Source organism: Salvelinus alpinus, chromosome 19 (genome assembly GCF_045679555.1).
Source record: "Salvelinus alpinus chromosome 19, SLU_Salpinus.1, whole genome shotgun sequence".
In the NCBI taxonomy this organism is placed as follows: Eukaryota; Metazoa; Chordata; class Actinopteri; order Salmoniformes; family Salmonidae; genus Salvelinus; species Salvelinus alpinus.
The window spans coordinates 52852909-52880876 of NC_092104.1; the positions used below are offsets into that span (position 1 = coordinate 52852909).

General features: G+C 42.2%; 1 protein-coding gene across 5 annotated transcripts in view; it reads right to left on the reverse strand.

Moving 5' to 3' along the window:
• Positions 1-734: 734 nt before the first annotated feature.
• The window catches only part of LOC139545820 (uncharacterized), a 35760-nt gene continuing 8526 nt past the window's right edge, over positions 735-27968 (reverse strand). For 2 of the 5 annotated variants that reach the window (XM_071354036.1, XM_071354037.1), the window contains exons 3-16: positions 22490-22596; positions 22199-22353; positions 21871-21982; positions 20713-20791; positions 20474-20562; positions 20012-20094; positions 19689-19892; positions 7084-7214; positions 6828-6924; positions 6589-6702; positions 6149-6265; positions 5978-6056; positions 5720-5841; positions 735-5582 (exon numbers count right to left, since the gene is read on the reverse strand). In XM_071354036.1, the coding sequence (XP_071210137.1) occupies positions 4812-5582; positions 5720-5841; positions 5978-6056; positions 6149-6265; positions 6589-6702; positions 6828-6924; positions 7084-7214; positions 19689-19892; positions 20012-20094; positions 20474-20562; positions 20713-20791; positions 21871-21982; positions 22199-22353; positions 22490-22596 (2260 nt within the window). In that variant the 3' untranslated portion in view covers positions 735-4811. Of the gene's footprint in view, positions 5583-5719; positions 5842-5977; positions 6057-6148; positions 6266-6588; positions 6703-6827; positions 6925-7083; positions 7215-19688; positions 19893-20011; positions 20095-20473; positions 20563-20712; positions 20792-21870; positions 21983-22198; positions 22354-22489; positions 22597-22978; positions 27155-27968 lie in introns of those variants that run through there. The other 3 variants (XM_071354038.1, XM_071354039.1, XM_071354040.1) reach the window with 3 other exon arrangements.

Below are 27968 nucleotides of genomic sequence, written 5' to 3' on the forward strand. Positions count from 1 at the left end.
TGCAGGAATGTCCACCAGAGATTTGTATTTATCTACCATAAACTGCCTCGAACAAATTTTGGGAGAATTTGGAAGTATGTCCAACCGGCCTCATAATCAGACCACATGTATGGTGTCGTGTGGGCGAGTGGTTTGCTGATGTCGACATTCTGAACAAAGTGCCCCATGGTGGCGGTGGGGTTATGGTCCCGACAACAAACACAATTGCAATTTGAAAGCACAGAGATACCGTGATGAGATACTGAGGACCGTTGTGCCATTTATCTACCGCCATCACCTCATGTTTCAGCATGATGATGCACAGCTCCATGTCACAAGGATCTGTACACAATTTTGGGGAGCTGAAAATGTCCCAGTTCGGCATGGCCTGCATACTCACAGGAGATGTCACCTATTGAGCATGTTTGGGATGCTCTGGATAGACGTGTAAGACATGTTCCAGTTCCCGAAAACATCCAGCAACTTCGCACAGCCATTGAAGAGTGGGACAACATTCAACAGCCTGATCAACTCTATGCGTTGTGCTGCATGAGAAAAAAGGTGGTCACATTAAATACCAACTGGTTTTCTGATCCAAGCTTCTACCTCTTTTTTTAAGGTATCTGTATCCACAGTTGTGAAATCCATAGATTAGGGCCTAATTAATTCAAGTCAATTGACTGATTTCCTTATATTAACTAACTCCATGAAATTGTTGCGTGTATTTTTGTTCAGTATAGATCACACAACTACAATTAGATTACTACTACCCTTTTTATACATTTTATCCTACTATAATACCACAGTATATACAAATTGTCATAATATACAGTCGTGGCCAAAAGTAATAATGTTTTGCTCGGGGAACAAAACATTGATATTTTGGATACATGGCAAGGGAACTCCCCAGACCTTAATCCCATTGAGAACTTGTGGACAAACTCCAAGCATTGATTATGCATGAATGGGCTGCCATCAGTCAGGATGTGGCCCAGAAGTTAATTGACAGCATGCCAGGGTGGATTGCAGAGGTCTTGAAAAAGAAGGGTCAACACTGCAGATATTGACTCTGCATCAACTTCATGTAATTGTCAATAAAAGCCTTTGACACTTATGAAATGCTTGTAATTATACATTTTGGCCACGACTATAGTACTGAAGACAAGGCATTGTCTTTTAAATAAATACACTATCACACTGTATGGATTACAACAGGGGGGTCATGAAGTCTTCTCTGGGCTGGAGGGTGATCAGTCCGAAGAGGGACCCACTGGCCAGAAGGGGAAATCCCTTCTCTGAGAACCTCTGCCCCCAGGGGGATAAACAAGTCAACAGAGCATAGCATACATTTGAGGTACATTATTTAAAATGCATTTTGTTTTACCATAAACATGAAGACGGTCAACATGTTATTCTGCTTTCTCAACATACTTTGACTTTTGTTTTTGTACACTTACATGAATAGGACTTTAAACTAATGCAAGCAGTGAAATGTCATGAATGTTTTGGTCAAGAGTCATACCTGAGAGATGTCTGAAGTTAAAATGCAGTACGTCTGCAGCACACCTGAATGGAGGCCACTTTGTGGTCAAGAAATGAACACTGCATCCAGCAGGTTATTATTTTCTGTGGTAGCAGCTTGTATTAGCTGTGCGTACCCTCTCTCATGAAACAATGTTAAGATGGGTTTGATTGACCTGGACAGCAGATCCTCGTTGAAGTCACCATAGACGATGATCGGATGATTTACGGTGGCCAGAGTCCAGGAGGTTCACAAGATTTGGTAAGAACTGGGCAATACAGTAGTTCCGTGGTCTGTAGACAGTGACGATCAATGCATCGACTGGGACTGTGATCTTGAATTCCAAGTCGGTCACATTCTGTATGTACTGAATGTTGTGCTCTTTAAGGGAGTTTTTTTACAAATTGCTCCATGTTTGTTGGACAGATGTGGGTAGTTTGTGTAAGAGATGTGTCTGTTCTGTTAAAACATGAGGTAGTCTCCTAACTGTAAATTGTCAGGAACCAAAGAGCCAAACAGTGTGAAATGATGTCATCGATGTGTGCAGACAATCCCTCCACGTTGTGGTGAATAGCAATGAGTGTTTGGAGTGGAGTCGTGTGTGTGTGGTGTCAGTGAACTCTTGAAAAGTGGCATTGCGTCGTCACGTATCTTTTCTCATGCTATCCATCGAGCTACATATTTCCAGATCAGAATATATTTTATTCTTGTCAAATTCAGTAATGCGTAATCCACGGAGCAAGTTAGTGCGACTGAGCGCGAAGTATGCCATGCCTGGTTCTAAAATACTTGAGTGAAACCACTGCAGATTCCGTCGTGATGCCCTGAACCTTAAGTCTCGTGCAAGCAAAGGCCAGTTTTATGGGGAACTGACGGCGAGCCACTCCCTTACTGTTCAGATTTTCCTCTATGTACACCAGGTTCAGGTCCGTAGTGATTCTGGCCTGCAAGTGGATTGTCGAGCTCAAGACCAAGCATGTGTACTGATGTAACGTCGTCCTGCATGCGGGTAACTATCTTCACAATCTTGCCAAACGAGCCATTTACCAGTTCGTCATCCGAACAAATTAACAGTTGGTTAGGAGCCCGTAAAACAGCAGCCATCCCCTCCGGCGCCATTCTCGTTGTACTAAGCTCATAAGGCATTTATAAATTATATTCTTCAAGAATGAATTGGTGTAAATAATCAATTGAAATAACCATTGAACAGCTGTAAATATTGTAGAGTTATTGTCCCTTTAATGATCAAAATAAAATAGTTTTGACCTGAATGGGATTGCATGTGACTGATTAGTTCAGAGCTCAAAAGGAGGCAATAGACAACGATATATACATAGACTTGATTGAGATCCAAGGGCACTTTCTTTAACCTCACTAGGGTAGGGGGAAGTATTTTCACCTCCGGATGAAAAGCATGCCCAAAGTAAACTGCCTGCTACTCAGGCCCAGAGGCTAAGATATGCATATTATTAGTAGATTTGGATAGAAAACACTCTAAAGTTTCTAAAACTGTTAAAATAATGTATGCGAGTATAACAGAACTGAAATGGCAGGTGAAAACCTGAGGAAAATCCTACCAGGAAGTGTCATTATTTTGAAATGGCTGTTTTTCCAATGAAAGCCTGTCCACCATTTAAAGGGATAGGACTCAGATTCCGTTCCCTATGGCTTCCACTAGTTGTGAACAGTCTTTAGACATTGTTTCAGGCTTTTATTCTGAAAAATGAGGGAGAATGACAACTGAGTCAGTGGATAGTGGGATGTCCGCAGAGCTGTTTCCTTTCTCGTTTTTCTTTTATATTGACGGCGCTATTGTCTGGTTGAAATATTACCGATTATTTAGGCTAAAAACAACCTGAGGATTGATTATAAACATTGTTTGACATGTTTCTACAAACTTTACCGGTACTCTTTGGAATTTTCGTCTGCCTGTTGTGACCGCATTTGGGCCATTGGAATAATGAACAAAATGGAGGTTTTTGGATATAAAGAGGGAACAAAACTAACATTTATTGTGTAACTGGGAGTCTTGTGCGTGCAACCATACAAAGATCAAAGGTAAGTGATTCATTTTATTGCTATTTCTGACTTTCGTGACTAATCTACTTGGCTGGTAACTGTATGTAATGTTTTGTGTGCTGAGCGCTGTCCGTAGATAATCGCATGGTTTGCTTTCGCCGTAAAGCCTTTTTGAAATCTGACACGGTGGCTGGATTAACAAAAAGTTAAGCTTTATTTTGATGTATTACACTTGTGATTTCATGAAAGTTTAATATTTATAGTAATTTAATTTGAATTTGGCGCTCTGCAATTTCACCGGATGTTGGCCAGGTGGGACGCTACCGTCCCACACCCCCTAGAGACGTTAAAGAAAACAACATAATATGGCCTCACTCACTGTGATTGGAGATACCTTGCAATACTGTGAATGGTATCACTTAATAAAATAGTAACACAAACTGTATATTCTATTCAAACTAAACTAGGCCTACTTTACTGTAACCAAACAGGATTTGTCTGAAATCGTATACAGTAATCCCTCGTTTATCGCGGGGGTTACGTTCCGAAAATGACCCGCGATAAGTGAAATCCGCGAAATAGAAAACTTCTTTTTTTTTTACAATTAGCAACTATTACATGTATACAAATACAGTGACTCACGTGTAGGCCGTTTCACTGCTCTTCAGACTGGGCCGCTGCATCCTGACTGCGCTCTGCAGTGTTCTCTTCTTCTGAAGCCCGCGGTGCAGGTGTGTTTGTTCGGGAGAAGAGCATAGTGATAGGCAGCTGTTGTCGCTCTTTTTTCTTCTTTGCAAAAAGATCCTTGTACACCGACATGCCACCATCGATTACGTTGGAGAACTGTAATGAACGGCTCATCAAAGGGTCCCATTCCTCAGCTACTCGCTTAAGTTCAGTGGCCATTCGCACCATGGTTGCTAAGCGACCAAGCGTTAGTCCTTCCTTCCTTCCTGGCCAACTTAATGTAAATTTGCCAAGCTGTTTTATGTACGTACACATAACTGCACGAGACGACAAAATGATAGCACAATTCGTAGCATGTTTTGATACAAGAAGCGGGAGTGAGTTTTTAGCGAATCAGAATGCAGAGCACAATGCACCAAAAAAAAATAAAAAATGCATTATGAAAATCCGCGAAATAGCGAATCCGCGATAAGTGAACCGCGAAGTGGCGAGGGATCACTGTATTGGGTGACTCATTCAATCTCTCACACACACCCAATGTGTAGATATCTCATCATTAACGACTTGTGAGGATTAGTTTGTGTTAATTTCCTGGGTTCTGCGCTCATGTTTTTGTGTGGGTTGTCCTTGTGAATTTCGTTTTGGAGGCCATTCTTTTCGATGTGGTCCTTGACTTTCCTGGCATCCTCCCAGCTGACTCCTTTAGTTCCACTTCCTCTCTGTTGACTAGTTCTTTGTCCTCGTCCAGTTCGAGCATATGTGGCATCAACAGTGTGGAGCTCTCCTGCTGCAGATGCTCTCTTTCCAAGAGGCTGCCTCGTGGTGGCTCGCTTGCAGTTTGAGGCATGCTCATGTTTGTGTCCTGCTGCCCTGCAGGAAAAGCAAGAGCACATCCACCTCTGCAGGAGCATTTTTCTCCAGTCACAACATGCCCATACTCCTGGAGGCTTGGTTGGGACCTTTGGCAGCTTTGGCATGGAGACAGCTTCACCGTGTTCTCCAATCCACAGCTTGAGCCAGAAGGAGGCTGGGTGGCACAGCAGCACGGCCTATGGACAGCGACTGCGGTATTTGGCAATACGGAGTCTGAGTCCAGCTGTTCTGAGACCTGCTGAGTGGCAGTGGAGATACTGTCCTGCTCTGCCTTGTCCTGAGTAGAGACAACAGGATGCATCTTGATTGTGGTAGAGGAGGTACCACAGAGATGTGTGTTGTTCCTAGCCATGTTGCAGTCTTTTGTACAGTCATTATCCATTTGGATAACCACCTTGTATTCTCTCAGGTCAGGGGAGTCCCCCACTGTTCGGCTGCATGTCCTTGTCTTCTCGGTGTTCTCCGCAGCGGAGCTCTTTTGATTCTTCAAGGCTTTGTACTTCTAATACAGAGACATAAGAGGCAAATGTGAGGAATGAAAAGAGAGCAAGCACTTTGTGGAGGCGATATGTGTCAGTGTCTTGTTGTCAAACGGCAGCAATTACTAAGTATGAATGCCATTGGGTCTATGGCGCATACCTGTAAGTTCTGGAAGTGTATGAGGGACTTGCAGTGAAAGTGCCTGGCCGTGGACTCGAAATAGAAGAACTTATGGCACAGTCTGCAGAGGAAACCAGCCACTGGGACAACAAAGCTTGAACCTGGAGAAAATAATGGAGAGATATATAAATGAGGTGGGAAATAAATAACAATGCTTCGTCTCACTTTGTCCTACAGTTTCGTTTTTTTCAATCCTTTGAGTGGGTGGGTGTGTCATCATAACAACAGCATATTCACCGTATTGTGTTTCGGAATCAAACGCTTCGTAGTCCCCCACATGCTCTAGCAGGACGGCTCTTTGACCGGGCTGCGATCCCTGCAAAAACAGAGTGAGAAATTAAACACTTGGAAAGAAATGTACATGACGCATGGCAGTTATGTTCCTTGGGAAATTTAGTCCATTAATACCCTGCTATCCTCATCCTTGTGGGTCTCCTCCTCAAAGTCCTCTTCTCCCTCGAAACATCCCACTGCATCCACAGTGATGAGTTCCTCAATAACCTCTGGCTCTCCTTCCTCCCGGAGCTGGGCTCAAAAGGAGGACATGGGGTGAATCAACATTGAGCTAAACAGGTCATGAACGGTGCATTGTGCTTCATGAACGGTGCATTGCTCAGTGAGGGACAAATACCAACTGTCTAATTTTCACTTGGTAATGCATTGAAATGTTGACTGAAGTGGCTAGTAGCCAAACGAGACTAGTCAATAGTCATAGATGATAAACAAGGACAAATGCCCCAAACCAAAAATTAAAGGTCCATGGATGACAATGAGAAATTCTACAATATTTGCTATTTCATAAAACACACATTATTATGCACTACTGTTGTTTATTCACATGCACACACCTCCTCCACCTTCTGCTTGTGTTCTCGGGACTTCATGTGCTCCACAAACTTCCGTGGTGTCCTGAACTGGCGATTGCAGACGGTGCAGAAGGGACGTGAGGACTGCTTTGATAGCTTAGAAACCAGAGGGAAGAAAATGTTAACAATGTTATGTCTCTACCTGCTTCCATTATCCACAAAGCCCATTTGGTCTATTTACACTCCCCAACCTTAGTGCTTCTCTCTGACGTCACCTTTACCTTGTGCTCCTTGGTTCTCCGGTGCTCGATGAGTTCGCCGGTAAAGTGTGTTTGGCAGGTTGCACACCAGCGCTGCACCCCTGCTGGCTTTTTGCCCCTGGAATATAGCCAAACAGAATTTGAAATCCACCCTGTTGTATTTGCCAGGCTGCCTGACTACTGCCAGCCCCTGTGTCTCAGTCTCACCAACACTGATAGCGGATTGTGATGATAGAGAAGTGTAGTGAGTAATATGGTAATAGAGTTTGCCCCTTACCCAGCTTTGTGTGTGCCCTGTAGGGAGTCGCCGACCCGTGGTAATAGATTGACCAGACAGGCATTGCTCACTTGCTGAATCTCCATCATACGCCGTTGATGTTCCAATCCGTTCATATGGTTCTGGAAATTCTGCAGGCAGGTAAGGGGCAGACAGACAAAATTCATTTGAGGGGTGGAAAGACCATTTCACAGCAAGAGCATCTATACTTACATACAGTAGTAATTTTGTCAACAATAACTATGACGAAAAATACTCATTAACAACCTATTTTTCCTGACTAAAACTATAACGAGACTCCCTGGAAAAAACTATAACAAATTGCTTTTCATTTTAGTTGACGAGACGAGAATTCCACGTGAGACTAATAGAAATATAATATGAAATGAAGCTCCTTTTCATCTGTTTTGTCCAATCCTAAGCATGCATGCAGACTTTAAAAGCTATCCTCTCATTGGCAGAATTGACATCTTTTAGTTGCATGGTCTGATTGAGCTGATATGCCTGGCTCTCCCACACACTCCCAAATGGTCACTTCAGTCACTCGTCAATTTTTTAAACTGATGCAAAGACTGGACACTTGACTTGTAAATAACCTCAACTAGAAACAATGTTTGCTCTCTTACTTTCATGTAGGCCATTTTTGATTTGATCACATCTGAAGCTCTATTTTCCCTTTGTGCATCTGTTATTCATTCATCGGTGTTGCTGCTCTCACGCCATGGTCCGCAAATACGAGTTGCGGTAGCTTTTTTCCTATGAGAATTTGTTGAATATTAGGAGTATAGTAACACTTCTGTCATTTTTGTAAAGCTCAAATTCTCCCATTTCAAGGAAACCCCTTATTTGCCCCCTTGATGGTTATGATAGGAAGAAAATCAGAACTGTAAATTGTTTAACCTGTAGCCAATGCTTTATAGCCTATATGGTTAACTATGGCTGGCATTGGTTACAATCTCCAACAATATCAATGTTGTCTACTATGGTATACGAGGGGATAGTAGACCTAGTTGGAGAAGGATATCTGAATGTGCACAATGCACTGACTATTATGTGACTAAAATGGCTGTGACAAACTAGGATATAATTATCCAGAGTTTTGGTCGAATGATAACTAAAACTAATGAAGGATGAAATTACTAAAATGTGACAAAGGGTATTTCAAAACTAAGACTAAATCTAAAATAGCTGCCAAAATTAACACTGCTCACATTTGGTATTCAGACCCCTTCCCCACATTGTTATGTTACAGCCTTATTCTAAAATGAAAAAAAAAAAAAAAAGTCCCTCAATCTACACACAATGACAAAGCAAAAAAGGATTTTAGAATACTGAAATATCACATTTATATAATTATTCAGACTAGAGGTCAACCGATTATGATTTTCCGATTAATCAGCCGATTTTTTACATTTGTAATAATGACAATTACAACAATACTGAATGAACACTTATTTTAACTTAATAAAATACATCAATAAAATCAATTTAGCCTCAAATAAATAATGAAACATGCTCAATTTGGTTTAAATACTGCAAAAACAAAGTGTTGGAGAAGAAAGTAAAAGTGCAATATGTGCCATGTAAGAAAGCTAACGTTTAAGTTCCTTGCTCAGAACATGAGAATATATCAAAGCTGGTGGTTCCTTTTAACATGAGTCTTCAATATTCCCAGGTAAGAAGTTATAGGTTGTAGTTATTATAGGAATTATAGGACTATTTCTCTCTATACCATTTGTATTTCATATACCTTTGACTATTGGATGTTCTTATAGGCACTTTAACATATGTTCTTATTGGCCAGTGTAACAGTATAGCTTGTGTCCCTCTCCTCGCCCCCACCTGGGCTTGAACCAGGAACACATCGACAACAGCCACCCTCGAAGCATCGTTACCCATCGCTCCACAAAAGCCGTGGCCCTTGCGGAGCAAGGGGAACAACTACTCCAAGTCTCAGCGCGAGTGACGTCACCGATTGAAACGCTATTAGCGCGCACCCCGCTAACTAGCTAGCCATTTCACAAATCGGTTACACCAGCCTAATCTCGGGAGTTGATAGGCTTGAAGTCATAAACAGCTCAATGCTTAAAGCATTGGGAAGAGCTGCTGGCATGAATGCGTATGAGCCTGCTGCTGCCTACCATCGCTCAGTCAGACTGCTCTATCAAATCATAGACTTAATTATAACATAATAACACACAGAAATACGAGCCTTTGGTCATTAATATGGTCGAATCCGGAAACTATCATTTCGAAAACAAAACGTTTATTCTTTCAGTGAGATACGGAACCGTTTCGTATTTTATCTAACGGGTGGCATCCCGAAGTCTAAATATTGCTGTTACATTGTACAACCTTCAATGTTATGTCATAATTATGTACAATTCTGGCAAATTAATTACGGTCTTTGTTAGGAATAAATGGATTTCACACAGTTCGCAACGAGCCAGGCTGCATATACCCTGACTGCTTGCACGGAACGCAAGAGAAGTTACAATTTCCCTAATTATTAGAAATTCATTTTAGCAGGCAATATTAACTAAATATGCAGGTTTAAAAATATATACTTGTGTATTGATTTTAAAGAAAGGCATTGATATTTATGGTTAGGTGCAACGACAGTGCTAAATCATCACCCGTTTGGCGAAGTAAGCTGTGATTCGTTGAGAAATTAACAGGCACCGCATCGATTATATGCAACGCAGGACAAGTTAGATAAAATAGTAATATCAACCATGTGTAGTTAACTAGTGATTATGTGAAGATTGATTGTTTTTTATAAGTTTAATGCTAGCTAGGAACTTACCTTGGTTTCTTGCTGCCCTCGCGTAACAGGTAGTGAGCCTGCCATGCAGGCTCCTTGTGGAGTGCAATGTAAGGCAGGTGGTTAGAGCGTTGGACTAGTAACCGGAAGGTTGCAAAAAGCTGACAAGGTAAAAATCTGTCGTTCTGCTCCTGAACAAGGCAGTTAACCCACCGTTCCTAGAACGTCATTGAAAATAAGAATGTGTTCTTAACTGACTTGCCTAGTTAAATAAGGGTGTAAATAACATTTAAAAAATTATTATTATTATTTTTTTTTTTTTATCGGCCAAATCGGTGTCCAAAAATACCGATTTCCGATTGTTATGAAAACTTGAAATCGGCCCAGATTAAATCGGTCGACCTCTAATTCAGACCCTTTACTCAGTACTTTGTTAAAGCACCTTTGGCTTCAGTATACTGTACAGTGCATTCGGAAAGTACTCAGACCCCTTGACTTCTTCCTCATTTTGTAGTGTCATACCCAAGAAGACTCAAGGCTGTAATCGCTGCCAACGGTGCTTCAACAAAGTACTGAGTAAAGGATCTGAATAGTTATGCAAAGGGGTTTTGTTTTTTTGGATTTACAGTGCATTACGGAGAGTTTTCAGTCCCCTTGACTTTTTCCACATTTCACAGCCTTATTCTAAAATGTATTGAATTGCTTTTTTCCCCTTCATCAATCTACACACAATACCCCATAACGACAACGCAAAACAGGTTTAGAATTATTTGTGAACTTATTAAAACGTATAAAAAAATCTAAAACATCACATTTACATAATTATTCAGACTCAGTAGTGAAGCACCTTTGGCAGCGATTATGGCTTCCAGTTTTCTTGTGTACAAGCTTGGCACACCTGTATTTGGGGAGTTTCTCCCATTCTTCTCTGCAGATCCTCTCAAGTTCTGTCAGGTTGGATGAGAAGCATCGATGAACAGCTATTTTCAGGTCTCTCCAGAGATGTTCGATCGGGTTAAAGTCCAGGCTCTGGCTGGGGCACTCAAGGACATTCAGAGACTTGTCCAGAAGTCACTCCTGCATTGTTTTGGCTGTGTGCTTAGGGTCATTGTCCTGTTGAGGTCCTGAGCGCTCTGGAGAAGGTTTTCATCAAGGATCTCTCTGTACTTTGCTCCGTTCATATTTCCCTTGATGCTAAAAAACATCCCCACTACATGATATTGTTATCCCCATGCTTCACAGTAGGGATGGTGCCAGGTTTCCTCCAGACGTGACGCTTGGCATTCAGGCCAAAGAGTTGAATCTTGGTTTCATCAGACCAGACAATCTTGTTTCTCATGGTCAGAGTCCTTTAGGGGACTTTTGGCAAACTCCAAGCGGGTTGTCATGTGCCTTTAACCTCTCTGGTATAAGTGGGAAGGTACCTCAACAACAGCAAGTGAAATTGCAGGGCGCCAAATTTAAAGCAACAGAAATCCCATAATTAAAATTCCTCAAACAGACAAGTATTATACACCATTTTAAAGATAAACGTCTTGTAAATCCAACCACAGTGTCCGATTTCAAAAAGGCTTTACGGCGAAAGCACACCACGCGATTATGTTAGGTCAGCGCCTAGTCACAGAAAACCATACAGCCATTTTCCAGCCAAGGAGAGGGCTCACAAGTCAAAAATAACGATTAAATTATTCACTACCCTTTGATCTTCATCAGATGGCACTCACAGGACTTCATCTTACACAATAAATGTGTGTTTTGTTCGATAGTTAATCTTTATGTCCAAAAACCTCAGTTGAAATTGGCGCGTTATGTACAGTAATCATTGTCTCAAACAAACATCCAGTGAAATTTCAGAGCCACATCAAATTACAGAAATTCTCATCATAAACATTGATGAAAAATACAAGTTTTATACATAGTATTAAAGATAAACGTCTTGTTAATCCAGCCGCTGTGTCAGATTTCAAAAAGGCTTTACAGCGAAAGCACACCACGCGATTATGTTAGGTCAGCGCCTAGCCACAGAAAACCATACAGCCATTTTCCAACCAAGGAGAGGTGTCACAAAAGTCAGAAATAGCGTTAAAATTAATCACTTACCTTTGATGATCTTCATCTGGTGGCACTCCCAGGTCTCCATGTTAGACAAATGTTCGTTTTGTTCGATAATGTCCCTCTTTATGTCCAAAAACCTCAGTTTTGTTGGTGCGTTTAGTTTAGTAATCCAAAGGCACAATGCGTGCTCTCAACATCCAGTCAAAAAAGTACAATAAAAATTAATAGAAACATGTCAAACGATGTTTAAAATCAATCCTCAGGTTGTTTTTGTCATAAATAATATTTCAAACAGACAAAAGCTTCGTCAATAGAAAAGGAGAAACAAGAAAGGCTCGCTCCCGATCATGCGCTGGGCTCATGTCTGGAAATTTCCACTGTCCACTCATTGAAAGTGCTGTATCTCCCTCATTTTTCAGAGTAAAAGCCTGAAACAATGCCTGAAGACTGGCCACACGTAGAAGAAGCCACTTCCTCTTGAATTTGCAGACGTGTTGCTGTGCGTTTTGTTGCCAACTTTACTTTGCTAGCTTTGCTTTGCTAGCTGACAACTTTACGTTTTTTTTCTTCTTTTTAATTACCGTTTATATTTTTAGTTTTTCCATCACAACTTTTTTCCCTCATTCAACTTTTACACTCCGGACGCTTTATCTGGACATGGTTCGTCAGCACCTTCAACAGCCGAAGCTAAGTAGTAACATTAACATGATGTCTTCTAATTGCATTCGCTGTACTCATAATATACAGAAGAATGATCGCCTTACGGCGAGGATAGCAAGCCCAGCTTCAGACGCAATCGTTAGGCAAGGGTAATTTCAGTGTAGGAAAGGAAGAAACAGCGTCTGTGCCACCAGTAAGTACAGATAGTAACGTTAGTATAAATCCCCCCGCACTGTCCCCGCAGCCGGACAATTTTCTCATGGCTTCTGGAGGGAAATGCTGTTGGAATGCTCAACCGGTGTCGCTCTTTCAGCCGACAGAAACATTCAACCGGTTTTCCCCATTGAGTAGCGAGTCGGAGTCTGAGGCCGAGTCTTCTCTTGTCTCTACTCCTCCCGTTACGGGGTCTGAGACGCCGAAGGCTCCCACCATTAGCTCTGACAAATTGAAAACCCTAGTCATTGGCGACTCCATTACCCGCAGTATTAGACTTAAAACGAATCACCCAGCGATCATACACTGTTTACCAGGGGGCAGGGCTACCGACGTTAAGGCTAATCTGAAGATGGTGCTGGCTAAAGCTAAAACTGGTGAGTGTAGAGAGTATAGAGATATTGTTATCCACGTCGGCACCAACGATGTTAGGATGAAACAGTCAAAGGTCACCAAGCACAACATAGCTTCAGCCTGTAAATCAGCTAGAAAGATGTCGGCATCGAGTAATTGTCTCTGGCCCCCTCCCAGTTAGGGGGAGTGACGAGCTCTACAGCAGAGTCTCACAACTCAATCGCTGGTTGAAAACTGTTTTCTGCCCCTCCCAAAAGATAGAATTTGTAGATAATTGGCCCTCTTTCTGGGACTCACCCACAAACAGGTCCAAGCCTGACCTGCTGAGGAGTGACGGACTCCATCCTAGCTGGAGGGGTGCTCTCATCTTATCTACTAACATAGATAGGGCTCTAACTCCTCTAGCTCCACAATGAAATAGGGTGCAGGCCAGGCAGCAGGCTGTTAGCCAACCTGCCAGCTTAGTGGAGTCTGCCAATAGCACAGTCAGTATAGTCAGCTCAGCCATCCCCATTGAGACTGTGTCTGTGCCTCGACCTAGGTTGGGCAAAACTAAACATGGCGGTGTTCGCCTTAGCAATCTCACTAGGATAAAGACCTCCTCCATTCCTGCCATTATTGAAAGAGATCGTGATACCTCACATCTCAAAATAGGGTTACTTAATGTTAGATCCCTCACTTCAAAGGCAGTTATAGTCAATGAACTAATCACTGATCATAATCTTGATGTGATTGGCCTGACTGAAACATGGCTTAAGCCTGATGAATTTACTGTGTTAAGAGGCCTCACCTCCTGGTTACACTAGTGACCATATCCCCCGTGCATCCCGCAAAGGCGGAGGTGTTGCTAACATTTACGATAGCAAATTTCAATTTACAAAAAAAAAAATGACGTTTTCGTTTTGAGCTTCTAGTCATGAAATCTATGCAGCCTACTCAATCACTTTTTATAGCTACTGTTTATAGGCCTCCTGGGCCATATACAGCGTTCCTCTCTGAGTTCCCTGAATTCCTATCAGACCTTGTAGTCATAGCAGATCATATTTTAATTTTTGGTGATTTTAATATTCATATGGAGAAGTCCACAGACCCACTCCAAAAGTCTTTCGGAGCCATCATCGACTCAGTGGGTTTTGTCCAACATGTCTCTGGACCTACTCACTGCCACAGTCATACTCTGGACCTAGTTTTGTCCCATGGAATAAATGTTGTAGATCTTAATGTTTTTCCTCATAATCCTGGACTGTCGGACCACCATTTTATTACGTTTGCAATCGCAACAAATAATCTGCTCAGACCCCAACCAAGGAGCATCAAAAGTCGTGCTATAAATTCTCAGACAACACAAAAATTCCTTGACGCCCTTCCAGACTCCTTCTGCCTACCCAAGGACGTCAGAGGACAAAAATCAGTTAACCACCTAACTGAGGAACTCAATTTAACCTTGCGCAATACCCTAGATGCAGTTGCACCCCTAAAAACGAAAAACATTTGTCATAAGAAACTAGCTCCCTGGTATACAGAAAATACCCGAGCTTTGAAGCAAGCTTCCAGAAAATTGGAACGGAAATGGCGCCACACCAAACTGGAAGTCTTCCGACTAGCTTGGAAAGACAGTACCGTGCAGTACCGAAGAGCCCTCACTGCTGCTCGATCATCCTACTTTTCCAACTTAATTGAGGAAAATAAGAACAATCCAAAATTTCTTTTTGATACTGTTGCAAAGCTAACTAAAAAGCAGCATTCCCCAAGAGAGGATGGCTTTCACTTCAGCAGTAATAAATTCATGAACTTCTTTGAGGAAAAAATCATGATCATTAGAAAGCAAATTACGGACTCCTCTTTAAATCTGCATATTCCTCTAGGGCTTAGCTGTCCTGGATCTGCACAGCTCTGCCAGGGCCTGGGATCGGGAGAGACACTTAAGTGTTTTAGTACTATATCTCTTGACACAATGATGAAAATAATCATGGCCTCTAAACCTTCAAGCTGCATACTGGATCCTATTCCTACTAAACTACTGAAAGAGCTGCTTCCTGTGCTTGGCCCTCCTATGTTGAACATAATAAATGGCTCTCTATCCACCGGATGTGTACCAAACTCACTAAAAGTGGCAGTAATAAAGCCTCTCTTGAAAAAGCCAAACCTTGACCCGGAAAATATAAAAAACTATCGGCCTATATCGAATCTTCCATTCCTCTCAAAAAAATTTGAAAAAGCTGTTGCGCAGCAACTCACTGCCTTCCTGAAGACAAACAATGTATTCGAAATGCTTCAGTCTGGTTTTAGGCCCCATCATAGCACTGAGACTGCACTTGTGAAGGTGGTAAATAACCTTTTAATGGCGTCAGACCGAGACTGTGTTTCAGACATAAGGAAGTGGATGGCTGAAAACGTTCTACTTTTAAACTCGGACAAAACAGAGATGCTTGTTCTAGGTCCCAAGACACAAAGAGATCTTCTGTTGAATCTGACAATTGTGCCAGCAGCATACCACCCTGCATACCACTGCTGGCTTGCTTCTGAAGCTAAGCAGGGTTGGTCCTGGTCAGTCCCTGGATGGGAGACCAGGTGCTGCTGGAAGTGGTGTTGGAGGGCCAGTAGGAGGCACTCTTTCCTCTGGTCTAAACAAAGATCCCAATGCCCCAGGGCAGTGATTGGGGACACTGCTCTGTGTAGGGTGCCGTCTTTCAGATGGGACGTTAAACGGGTGTCCTGACTCTCTGAGGTCATTAAAGATCCCATGGCACTTATCGTAAGAGTAGGGGTGTTAACCCCGGTGTCCTGGCTAAATTCCCAATCTGGCCCTCAACCATCACGGTCACCTAATAATCCCCAGTTTACAATTGGCTCATTCATCCCCCTCCTCTCCCCTGTAACTATTCCCCAGGTCGTTGCTGCAAATGAGAACGTGTTCTCAGTCAACTTACCTGGTAAAATAACGGTAAAATAAAAATTAAAAAAATTAATCTTGATGGTTGTAAAGTCGTCTCAAATAAAACTGTGAAGGACCTCGGTGTTACTCTGGACCCTGATCTCTCTTTTGACGAACATATCAAGACTGTTTCAAGGACAGCTTTTTTCCATCTACGTAACATTGCAAAAATCAGAAACTTTCTGTCCAAAAATGTAGCAGAAAAATTAATCCATGCTTTTGTTACTTCTAGGTTAGACTACTGCAATGCTCTACTTTCCGGCTACCCGGATAAAGCACTAAATAAACTTCAGTTAGTGCTAAATACGGCTGCTAGAATCCTGACTAGAACCAAAAAATGTGATCATATTACTCCAGTGCTAGCCTCCCTACACTGGCTTCCTGTTAAGGCAAGGGCTGATTTCAAGGTTTTACTGCTAACCTACAAATCATTACATGGGCTTGCTCCTACCCATCTTTCCTATTTGGTAATGCCATACATACCTACACGTACGCTACGGTCACAAGACGCAGGCCTCCTAATTGTCCCTAGAATTTCTAAGCAAACAGCTGGAGGCAGGGATTTCTCCTATAGATCTCCATTTTTATGGAATGGTCTGCCTACCCATGTGAGAGACGCAGACTCTGTCTCAACTTTTAAGTCTTTACTGAAGACTCATCTCTTCAGTGGGTCATATGATTGAGTGTAGTCTGGCCCAGGAGTGTGAAGGTGAACGGAAAGGCTCTGGAGCAACGAACCGCCCTTGCTGTCTCTGCCTGGCCGGTTCCCCTTTCTCCACTGGTATTCTCTGCCTCTAACCCTATTACAGGGGCTGAGTCACTGGCTTACTGGTGCTCTTTCATGCCGTCCCTAGGAGGGGTGCGTCACTTGAGTGGGTTGAGTCACTGACGTGATCTTCCTGTCTGGGTTGGCGCCCCCCTTGGGTTGTGCCGTGGCGGAGATCTTGTGGGCTATACTCGGCCTTGTCTCAGGATGGTAAGTTGGTGGTTGAAGTTATCCCTCCAGTGGTGTGGGGGCTGTGCTTTGGCAAAGTGGGTGGGGTTATATCCTTCCTGTTTGGCCCTGTCCGGGGGTTTCTTCTGATGGGGCCACAGTGTCTCCTGACCCCTCCTGTCTCAGCCTCCAGTATTTATGCTGCGGTAGTTTATGTGTCGGGGGCTAGGGTCAGTTGGTTATACCTGGAGTACTTCTCCTATCTTATCCAGTGTCCTGTGTGAATTTAAGTATGCTCTCTCTAATTCTCTCGTTCTCTCTTTCTTTCTCTCTCTCGGAGAACCTGAGCCCTAGGACCATACGTCACGGCAAACCGGGCATGATGACTCCTTGCTGTCCCCAGTCCGCCTGGCCTTGCTGCTATTCCAGTTTCAGCTGTTCTGCCTGCGGTTATGGAACCCCTACCTGTCCCAGACCTGCTGTTTTCAACTCTTAATGATCGGCTATGAAAAGCCAACTGATATTTATTCCTGATTATTATTTGACCATGCTTGTCATTTATGAACATTTTGAAAATCTTGGCTCTCTCTAATTCTCTCCTTCTCTCTTTCTTTCTCTCTCTCGGAGGACCTGATCCCTAGGACCATACGTCACGGCAAACCGGGCATGATGACTCCTTGCTGTCCCCAGTCCGCCTGGCCTTGCTGCTATTCCAGTTTCAGCTGTTCTGCCTGCGGTTATGGAACCCCTACCTGTCCCAGACCTGCTGTTTTCAACTCTTAATGATCGGCTATGAAAAGCCAACTGATATTTATTCCTGATTATTATTTGACCATGCTTGTCATTTATGAACATTTTGAAAATCTTGGCTCTCTCTAATTCTCTCTTTCTTTCTCTCTCTCGGAGGACCTGAGCCCTAGGACCATACGTCAGGACTACCAGGCATGATGACTCCTTGCTGTCCCCAGTCCACCTGGCCTTGCTGCTATTCCAGTTTCAACTGTTCTGCCTGCGGTTATGGAACCGCCACCTGTCCCGGACCTGCTATTTTCAACTCTTGATCGGCTATGAAAAGCCAACTGAAAATTATTCATGATTATTATTTGACCATGCTTGTCACTTATGAATATTTTGAACATCTTGGCATAGTTCTGTTATAATCTCCACCCGGCACAGCCAGAAGAGGACTGGCCACCCCTCATAGCCTGGTTCCTCTCTAGGTTTCTTCCTAGGTTTTGGCCTTTCTAGGGAGTTTTTCCTAGCCACCGTGCTTCTACACCTGCATTGCTTGCTGTTTGGGGTTTTAGGCTGGGTTTCTGTACAGCACTTCGAGATATTAGCTGATGTACGAAGGGCTATATAAAAATAAACTTGAGATAGTGAACTGGGTCCTAAGTCTTTGTATGGTGGATAGGCTTTCAATGGAAAAACAGCCTTTCAAAATAATAGTACTTCCTGGATGGATTTTCCTCAGGTTTTCGCCTGCCATATCAGTTCTGTTATACTCACATACATACACTCTACCATAAAGGCCTGATTGGTGGAGTACTGCAGAGATGGTTGTCCTTCTGGAAGGTTCTCCCATCTCCACAAAGGAACTCTGTCAGAGTGACCATCGTGGTCAGGGAGGTGATCAAGAACAAGGCCCTTCTCCCCCGATTGCTCAGTTTGGCTGGGCGCCCAGTTCTAGTGAGAGTCTTGTAACACAATAGCTATGTCAGAGACTTTTAAACTGTGGGACCTTATATAGACAGGTGTGTGCCTTTCCAAATCATGTCCAATCAATTGAATTTACCACAGGTGGACTCCAATTAAGTTGTAGAAACATCTCAAGGATGATCAACGGAAACAGGTTGCACCTGAGCTCAATTTCGAGTCTCATAGCAAAGGGTCTGAATACTTACGTAAATAATATTTTTTATTTGTAATAAATTGGCAAACATTTCTAAAAACCTGTTTTCACTTTGTCATTATGGGGTATTGTGTGTAGATTGATGAGGAAATGTTTTTATTTAGACCATTTTAGAATAAGGCTGTAACGTAACAAAATTTGGAAAATGGAAAGGGGTCTGAATGCTTTCTGAAATCATTGTTTATATATATATATATATATATATTTATACAAAACTGTGTTCTATTGTGTGACGCTGCAAAAAAAGTAGTATTATTTCAATTCTATAGTTGGATGTACACAGGTGCATCACTTCTGAATGTGAGAAAGCCTAACATTCTGCTTTTCTAGGTTCAAAGGAACTAACAAGCATGACATTGACAGTCCATTCCCCAAGCAGCTGTTTGGTTTTATAGTGATGGGTCCTGACATCTAAACTTGAAATATGAGCCAAGGGCTTGGAATCTTACTAAGTAACGGAAAGGCAATCACATGGTTGCAGTCACTGAAGAGTGGAGCTGTGGATTAGTGAGGAACGGGGGCCAAGGTCAGGTCAAGGGAGAAGGAACCGTTTATTACCCACATCACTTAACTTCCTGCCTAGCAATAAAGATGTCATGTTTAGAGGGAAGGAGGAGAATTGTGCTGTGGGAACATGTCTGTCTGTTCAGCTGTCTGACTCATTGCGTGAATAAAACTTGGTTTGAGCTTTTCATAGTTGTCCGTCAGGTTTTAAATAACAGGGTAAAAACTAACAATAGTACTTGTGCTAGCTTTACGTGTGTGGCTTTGTCCTCACCTGCTGGTTGTGGTAGGGGTTGCTGCAGATGTAGCAGTAGTGGCTGTCAGTCGCAGCTCCACTGTCCTCACCTTGTCCCTCTACACCACAGGGGGTCCCCGTGGCTGTTGCTGCAGCCAACTCCTCTAGGCCTGTGCTGAATGCCCGGCTCTCGCTGCTCTGCTGGATGGTGACTTTCAGGGATGTGCCTACCCCCAGAACATGCTTTAGCCCAACACACAGGACAACATCCAGTGTCAGCACAGACAACACTCGCAGATGGAAAAACATTTTTTTTTTGAAAATCAGGTTTACGAAATTAAATTCCTTTAGTGTCCACCTACGTCAGCTGTTATACTTTCTTCGCAACATTCCTCCGCCACTTCAATGGAAGTGCTTCCTCCTCTGTACTCGAGAGCAGAGATATCTATCGAAAAGCAAAATAAATTGTGCGCTAAAACAACAATGGATGAATTAAAACAAAAGCTGGACCTGCAGGATACATATAAAAATAAACAATATATAAGGGGAATGGTTTAGCTGTAAGCAGAGCTATATTCACTAGAAATCAAATGGAAGCAAACAGCCGAAGGGACTATGCTGAACTTGTCCAATTACAAACACTTGTTTTCATTGCTAATTTTTTCTGTTGCTAAGAGTTTGGCAACAGTGTGCACTAATAAATACACCCCTGATGACCTAGTTCATGTCAGTTGCAAATATCTATACCATTGATATGATTCCTATTTCATTACAACAGCAATGTGTCAGAATCAAGAGTGACATAAAATCTTCAAAACACACACCTACAGGCTGAGATACATCTGTTGACATTTTTTTATCATACTTCTGGACTGCCTCTTGTCCAATTTGTATATTCACAGGCTCTTCTGACCTGTGAATAAGACCGGTCCAGAAAATAAAAAGAGAATAAAAAAAAAAAAACAGGTTTAAATTAGGTAGACAACAGAGTGACAGACTTTTGTTTTCCATGGCAAAACATTGTGCGGTGAGCCCTACTGAACAACTCCTGTTAGATACTTACCCATTCATCTTCTGCTTCTTCATCTCAGGCACCTGTTGCTTTGCAAAGAATTGTCCAACTGATTCCGCTTCCTGCATCTCTGTAAAACAAGGATAACACATACGCAGATCATAACAAATTGAAATGGGCATATCAAGACACTTTAAATTGTTGGGTTCTGACTTATAAACTTGAACGTTTACATTCTAGCAGAACATGTTATTGTTAGACATCAGGTATCTTATGATAACGAGAAGGTCCACAGTCTGGCTTCAGTTGTTGTAATTTGAAATACTTGCTACACCAGAAGTGAATGATTATACGTAAAATTAACAAATATGGTGGAATCAATTATGGTTGAATATGAGCCAGGGGCTTGGAATGTTACTAAGTAAGGGAAAAGGCAATCACATGGTTGCGGTCACTGATAAGGGTGGAGAGCTGTGGATTAGTGAGGAATGGGGGCCAAGGTCAGGTCAGGTCACATTAAGGGAGAAGGAACAGTTTATTACCCACATCACTTTACATCTTTATTGCTAGGCAGAAAGTTATGTTTAGAGGGAAGGAGGAGACTGCACCTAAATTGGGGTATATACACTTGCGCTGGTGGGAACATGTCTTTGTCTGTTCAGCTGTCTGACCCATTGCGTGAATGGGGCGGCAGGGTAGCCTAGTGGTTAGAGCGTTGGACTAGTAACCGAAAGGTTGCAAGTTCAAATCCCCGAGCTGACAAGGTACAAATCTGTCATTCTGCCCCTGAACAGGCAGTTAACCCACTGTTCCTAGGCCGTCATTGAAAATAAGAATTTGTTCTTAACTGACTTGCCTAGTTAAATAAAGGTAAAATAAAAAAAAATTAAAAAATAAAAACTTGGTTTGAGCTTTTCATAGTTGTCCGTCAGGTTTTAAATAATAGGGTAAAAACTAACAAAATCAAGTGCCATCTTTCTTCATGACACCAAAAGTACTTCTATATTCAATTTATTTGTTTAGGTAACAGTATATAAATGTGGTACTTTATTTTTGACAACCCAGACCACCATTTTCTTTGTTCACACACAGAAGATTGACTGTCAAACATGGATTTTTATTGTTACTTTCTCATGGCTGTGGTTGCCAGGTTAGCTAAGAGGGTTTACAGAGTCGGGTGTATAAGTGAGATAAGACCATGGGACTCACCTGTATTGGTAGTCCTATCATCCCTCTCCCCGGGCCCCTCTGCACTGCTGGAGCTCAGCTGGCCCCCAGCACTTCCTGTCTGTTCCTTCTTCCTCTTCCTAACACTAATATCCTGTTTGGACACAAACACAACAAAACACCACACATCATTAAATCATTAGTCAATAGTTTACACTCACAGATCATTTTAGGATGTGCAGTTGCTCCATGTTAATTTAAGTAAAGAAGATAATACTGTAGTAGTAGTACTGTAGATGTAGCCTATACTGTAGGGGTCCTGCACAGAAAGGTTCTCAGATTCTGAGTGGTAGAAGAAGAGATGATGAACCTTGTTTAAAAAGTGTGTAAGGGAATGATTGGGTCCTGATGAGGACAATCCCACTTGGGGGATTGGAGCTGGTCCAAGGAGAGATTGCCTTGTCCCCTCTGACAAAAATGAAGTAAAGGGTAGCCCACTACCCATGGCCAAGCCTCGCATGTTACCTATAGATAGAGGAAGACATTGTATGTACTTGGAGGATAATTCCTTTTCCCTATAACATCCACAGCATTATGACTCTTCTATATGCTACTAAAAATATCAACCACCTTCCTGTGTGAGAAGAGAAGACAGACTTACCTCGCATCGGTTGTTGCATGAGCAGTGCCCCTTGCAGCATGGGGTTGGTGGCAAGGAGAGAGGCCCGGGGAACTGGGCAGAGGTAGATCATGCTAGGTGGTGGTGGTCTGATTGACATCAAAATTAGAAAATTAGACAAAAATGTGGATAAGGTGCTTCTGAATTTATTACTAGGTTCAGTATCTGAGGAATGCTCAAATCCGTTCTCTTATATCAATCGGAGTTTAGTATCGATAACCGGTTACTAGCAAATCGTGTGACAACATTGAGTCACCAACAGTCAGAGCCCAATATTGGAATCAAGGAGCCTGACGTTGATCCCTAGTCCAAGGACCTTACATGTTCTGTTTAAAGGGCAAATTGGCTCTGGATGCCAAAACAGCCAAATACTCCATCTAAACGTGAATTGGTTGTCAATTGCGGTATGGTTTTAGAAGCATAAATCCCTCTACTTTAAGATAATGTCACAAATGCAAAATACACACTTACTGTACACCGTTTTACCACACAGTTGCAGCCGACAATTTTTCAGTGACAACATGTTTGTTGGGTCAGTCTTCTGTTTCCCCCCAGAGTTTTTAGAGATGCAGATAGGGGCAACAGTCATTTAATTAGCACAGGTAGTCAAATCAAATTGCATTGGTCACATGGTTAGCAGATGTTAATGCGAGTGTAGCGAAATGCTTCTAGTTCCGACAGTGCAGTAATATCTATCAAGTAACCTAACAATTCCCCAATAACTACCAAATACACACACATCTAAAAGGGATGGAATAAGAATACGTACATATAAATATATGGATGAGCGATGGCATAAGATACAGTATTTACATATGAGATGAGTAATGTAAGATATGTAAACATTATTAAAGTGGCATTGTTTAAAGTGACTAGTGATCCATTTATTAAAGAGGCCAATGATTTGAGTCTATGTAGGCAGCAGCCTCTTGAGTTAGTGATTGCTGTTTAGCATTCTGAAGGCCTTGAGATAACCAGCTGGGACCGAGACAGCTTCTTTCTTTTTGTAGTCTGTAATTGCCTGTAGACCCTAATACATGAGTCTCGTGTCTGAGCCGTTGAATTGCGACTCCACTTTGTCCCTATACCGACATTTCGCTTGTTTGATTGCCATGCAGAGGGAATAACTACACGGTTTATATTTCGACAATATTCTCAGTCTTCTTTCCATGTTTAAATGCAGTGGTTCACGCTTTCAGTTTTGCACGAATGCCTCCATCCATCCATGGTTTTTGGTTAGGGTAGGTTTTGATAGTCACAGTAGGTAAAGTATCTCCAATGTACTTTCTTATAAACTCACTCACCAAGTCAGTGTATAGATCGATGTTATTCTGAGGCTGCCCGGAACATTTCCAGTCCACGTGATCAAAACAATCTTGAAGCGTGGATTCTGATTGGTCAGACCAGCGTTGAATGGTTCTATTCACGGGTACATCCCGTTTGAGTTTCTGCCTATAGGACGGTAGAAGCAAGATGAAGTCATGGTCGGATTTGCCGAAGGGAGGGCGGGGGAGGGCCTTGTATGCATAGCGGAAGTTGGAGTAGCAATGGCCCAGTGTATTGCCCGCGAGGTGCTGCAATCAATATGCTGATAAACTTGACAACAAGGCTACCTAAATTCTGCTTTGTTAAAATCCCCAGCTACAATAAATGCAGCCTCAGGATATATGGTTTTCAGTTTACATAGAGTCCAGTGAAGTTCCGTGATGGCCGTCGTGGTATCTGCTTGAGGGGGTATATACACAGCTGTGACAATAACTGACGCGAATTCTCTTGGGAGATAATATGGTCGTCGTTTGATTGCAATGAATTCTAGGTCAGGTGAACAGAAGGACTTGAGTTCCTGTATGTTGTTATGATTACACCATGAGTCGTTAATCATGAAACATACAACCCCGCCCTTCTTCCCAGAAAGATGTTCATTTCTGTCGGCGCGATACATGAAGAAACCCAGTGGCTGTACCGACTTCGACGACATATCCCGAGAGAGCCATTTTTGAAAAAAGCAAGTAGCCTAAACAGCTACCCTGGGGAATTCCTGATTCTAACTGGATTAAATTTGAGAGGTTTCCATTAAAGAACACCCTCTGTGTTCCGTTAGACAAGTAAGTCTTTATCCACATTATAGCAGGGGATGTAAAGCCATAACACATACATTTTTCCAGCAGCATACTATGATCAATAATGTCAAAAGCTGCACTGAAGTCTAACAAGACAGCCCCCACAATCATTTTATCATCAATTTCCTTCAGCCAATCATCAGTCATTTCTGTAAGAGCTGTGCTTGTTGAGTGTCCTTCCCTATAAGCATGCTGAAATTCTGTTGCCAATTTTTTTACTGTAAAATAGCATTGTATCTGGTCAAACCCAATTTTTTCCAGAAGTTTACTAAGGGTTGGTAACAGGCAGATTGGTCAGCTATTTGAGCCAGTAAAGGGGGCTTTACTATTCTTGGGTAGCAGAATGACTTTAGCTTCCATCCAGGCCCGAGGGCGCACACTCTCTAGTAGGCTTAAATTGAAGATGTGGCAAATAGGAGTGGTAATATCGTCTGCTATTATCCTCCAGATTGTCAGACCCTGGTAGCATGTCATTATTGATAGACAACAATAATTTTTGACTTCATCCACACTGACTTTACGGAATTCAAAAAGTACAAATCTTTTCTTTCATAATTTGGTCCGATATACTTGAACATGTGTTGTCAGCATTTGTTGCTGGCATGTCATCCCTACATTTAATTACTTTTTCATTGGCAAGATAAGCAAAGTAGTTTGCAATATCAGTGGGCTTTGTGATGAATGAGCCATCTGATTCAATGAATGAAGGAGCCGAGTTGTTTTTCCCCCCCAATAGTTCATTTAAGGTGCCCCAAAGCTTTTTACTATCATTCTTTATAGAATTTCATTGTTTAAGTGTAGTTTATTTTTCTTTTAATTTAGTTTATGATTTCTTAATTTGCCAGACTTAATTGCCATACCGTTTGCCTCATCCCTCTCAACCATACCATTTTTAAATCCTAATCAATCCAAGGGGATTTAACAGTTTTTACAGTCATTTTCTTAAAGGGTGCGGGGCTTATTAGAACTGGAGTAAGCAATTTCATAAATGTGTCAAGTGCAGCATCTGGTAGCTCCTCATAACACACCACAGACCAGCAAATATTCTTTACATCATCAACATATGAATCACTACAAAACGTATTCTATGACCTCTTATACACTATATTAGGCCCAACCTTAGGAACTTTGGTTTTCCTAGATATGGCTATCATATTGTGAACACTACATCCTATGGAATTGGATACTGCTGCAAATATCTGCAGCATTAGTAAAGATGTGATCAATACATGCTAATGATTTAATTCCTGTGCTGTATGTAACTACCCTGGTAGGTTGACTGACAACCTGATCCAGGTTGCAGGCACTGGTTACAGTTTGAAGTATTTTCCTGAGTGGGCAACTTTATGATAGCCAGTCAATATTTAAAATCACCCAGAAAATATACAGTTGAAGTCAGAAGTTTACATACACCTTAGCCAAATAGATTTTAACTCAGTTTTTCACAATTCCTGACATTTAATCCTAGTAAAAATTCCCTGTTTTAGGTCAGTTACGATCACCACTTTATTTTAAGAATGTGAAATGTCAGAATAATAGTACAGAGTGATTTATTTCAGCTTTTATTTCTTTCATCACATTCCCAGTGGGTCATACATTTACATACACTCAATTAGTATTTGGTAGCATTGCCTTTAAATTGCTTAACTTTGGTCAAACGTTTCAGGTAGCCTTCCACAAGCTTCCCACAATAAGTTGGGTGAATTTTGGCCCATTCCTCCTGGCAGAGCTGGTGTAACTGAGTCAGTTTTGTAGGCGTCCTTGCTCGCACACGCTTTTTCAGTTCTGCCCGCAAATTTTCTGTAGAGTTGAGGTCAGGTCTTTGATGGCAACTCCAGTACCTTGACTTTGTTGTCCTTAAGCCATTTTTGACACAACTTTGGAAGTATGCTTGGGGTCATTGTCCATTTGGAAGAACCATTTGCGACCAAGCTTAACTTCCTGACAGATCTCTTGAGATGTTGCTTCAATATATCCACATAAATTTCCTGCCTCATGATGCCATCTATTTTGTGAAGTGCACCGGTCCCTCCTGCAGCAAAGCACCCCCCAAAACATGATGCTGCCACCCCCGTGCTTCACGGTTGGGATGGTGCTCTTCGGCTTGCAAGCCTCCCCCTTTTTCCTCCAAACATAACAATGCTGAACGGCCTTTCAGGTTGGGTCGATATAGGACTCGTTTTACTGTGGATATAGATACTTGTGTACCCGTTTCATCCAGCATCTTCACAAGGTCCTTTGCTGTTGTTCTGGGATTGATTTGCACTTTTCACTTTTTTTTCCCTGAGGTCTTGACTGATTTCTTTTGATTTTCCCATGATGTCAAGGAAAGAGGCACCGAGTTTGAAGGTAGGCCTTGAAATACATCCACAGCTACACCTCCAATTGACTCAAATGATTTCAATTAGCCCATCAGAAGCTTCCAAAGCCATGACATAATTTTCTGGAATTGTCCATGCTGTTTAAAGGCACAGTCAACTTAGTGTACAGTGGGGAGAACAAGTATTTGATACACTGCCGATTTTGCAGGTTTTCCTAATTACAAAGCATGTAGAGGTCTGTAATTTTTATCATAGGTACACTTCAACTGTGAGAGACGGAATCTAAAACAAAAATCCAGAAAATCACATTGTATGATTTTTAAGTAATTCATTTGCATTTTATTGCATGACATAAGTATTTGATCACCTACCAACCAGTAAGAATTCCGGCTCTCACAGACCTGTTAGTTTTTCTTTAAGAAGCCCTCCTGTTCTCCACTCATTACCTGTATTAACTGCACCTGTTTGAACTCGTTACCTGTATAAAAGACACCTGTCCACACACTCAATCAAACAGACTCCAACCTCTCCACAATGGCCAAGACCAGAGAGCTGTGTAAGGACATCAGGGATAAAATTGTAGACCTGCACAAGGCTGGGATGGGCTACAGGACAATAGGCAAGCAGCTTGGTGAGAAGGCAACAACTGTTGGCGCAATTATTAGAAAATAGAAGAAAATAGAAGAAGTTCAAGATGATGGTCAATCACCCTCGGTCTGGGGCTCCATGCAAGATCTCACCTCGTGGGGCATCAATGATCATGAGGAAGGTGAGGGATCAGCCCAGAACTACACGGCAGGACCTGGTCAATGACCTGAAGAGAGCTGGGACCACAGTCTCAAAGAAAACCATTAGTAACACACTACGCCGTCATGGATTAAAATCCTGCAGCGCACACAAGGTCCCCCTGCTCAAGCAGGCGCATGTCCAGGCCCGTCTGAAGTTTGCCAATGACCATCTGGATGATCCAGAGGAGGAATGGGAGAAGGTCATGTGGTCTGATGATTCAAAAATAGAGCT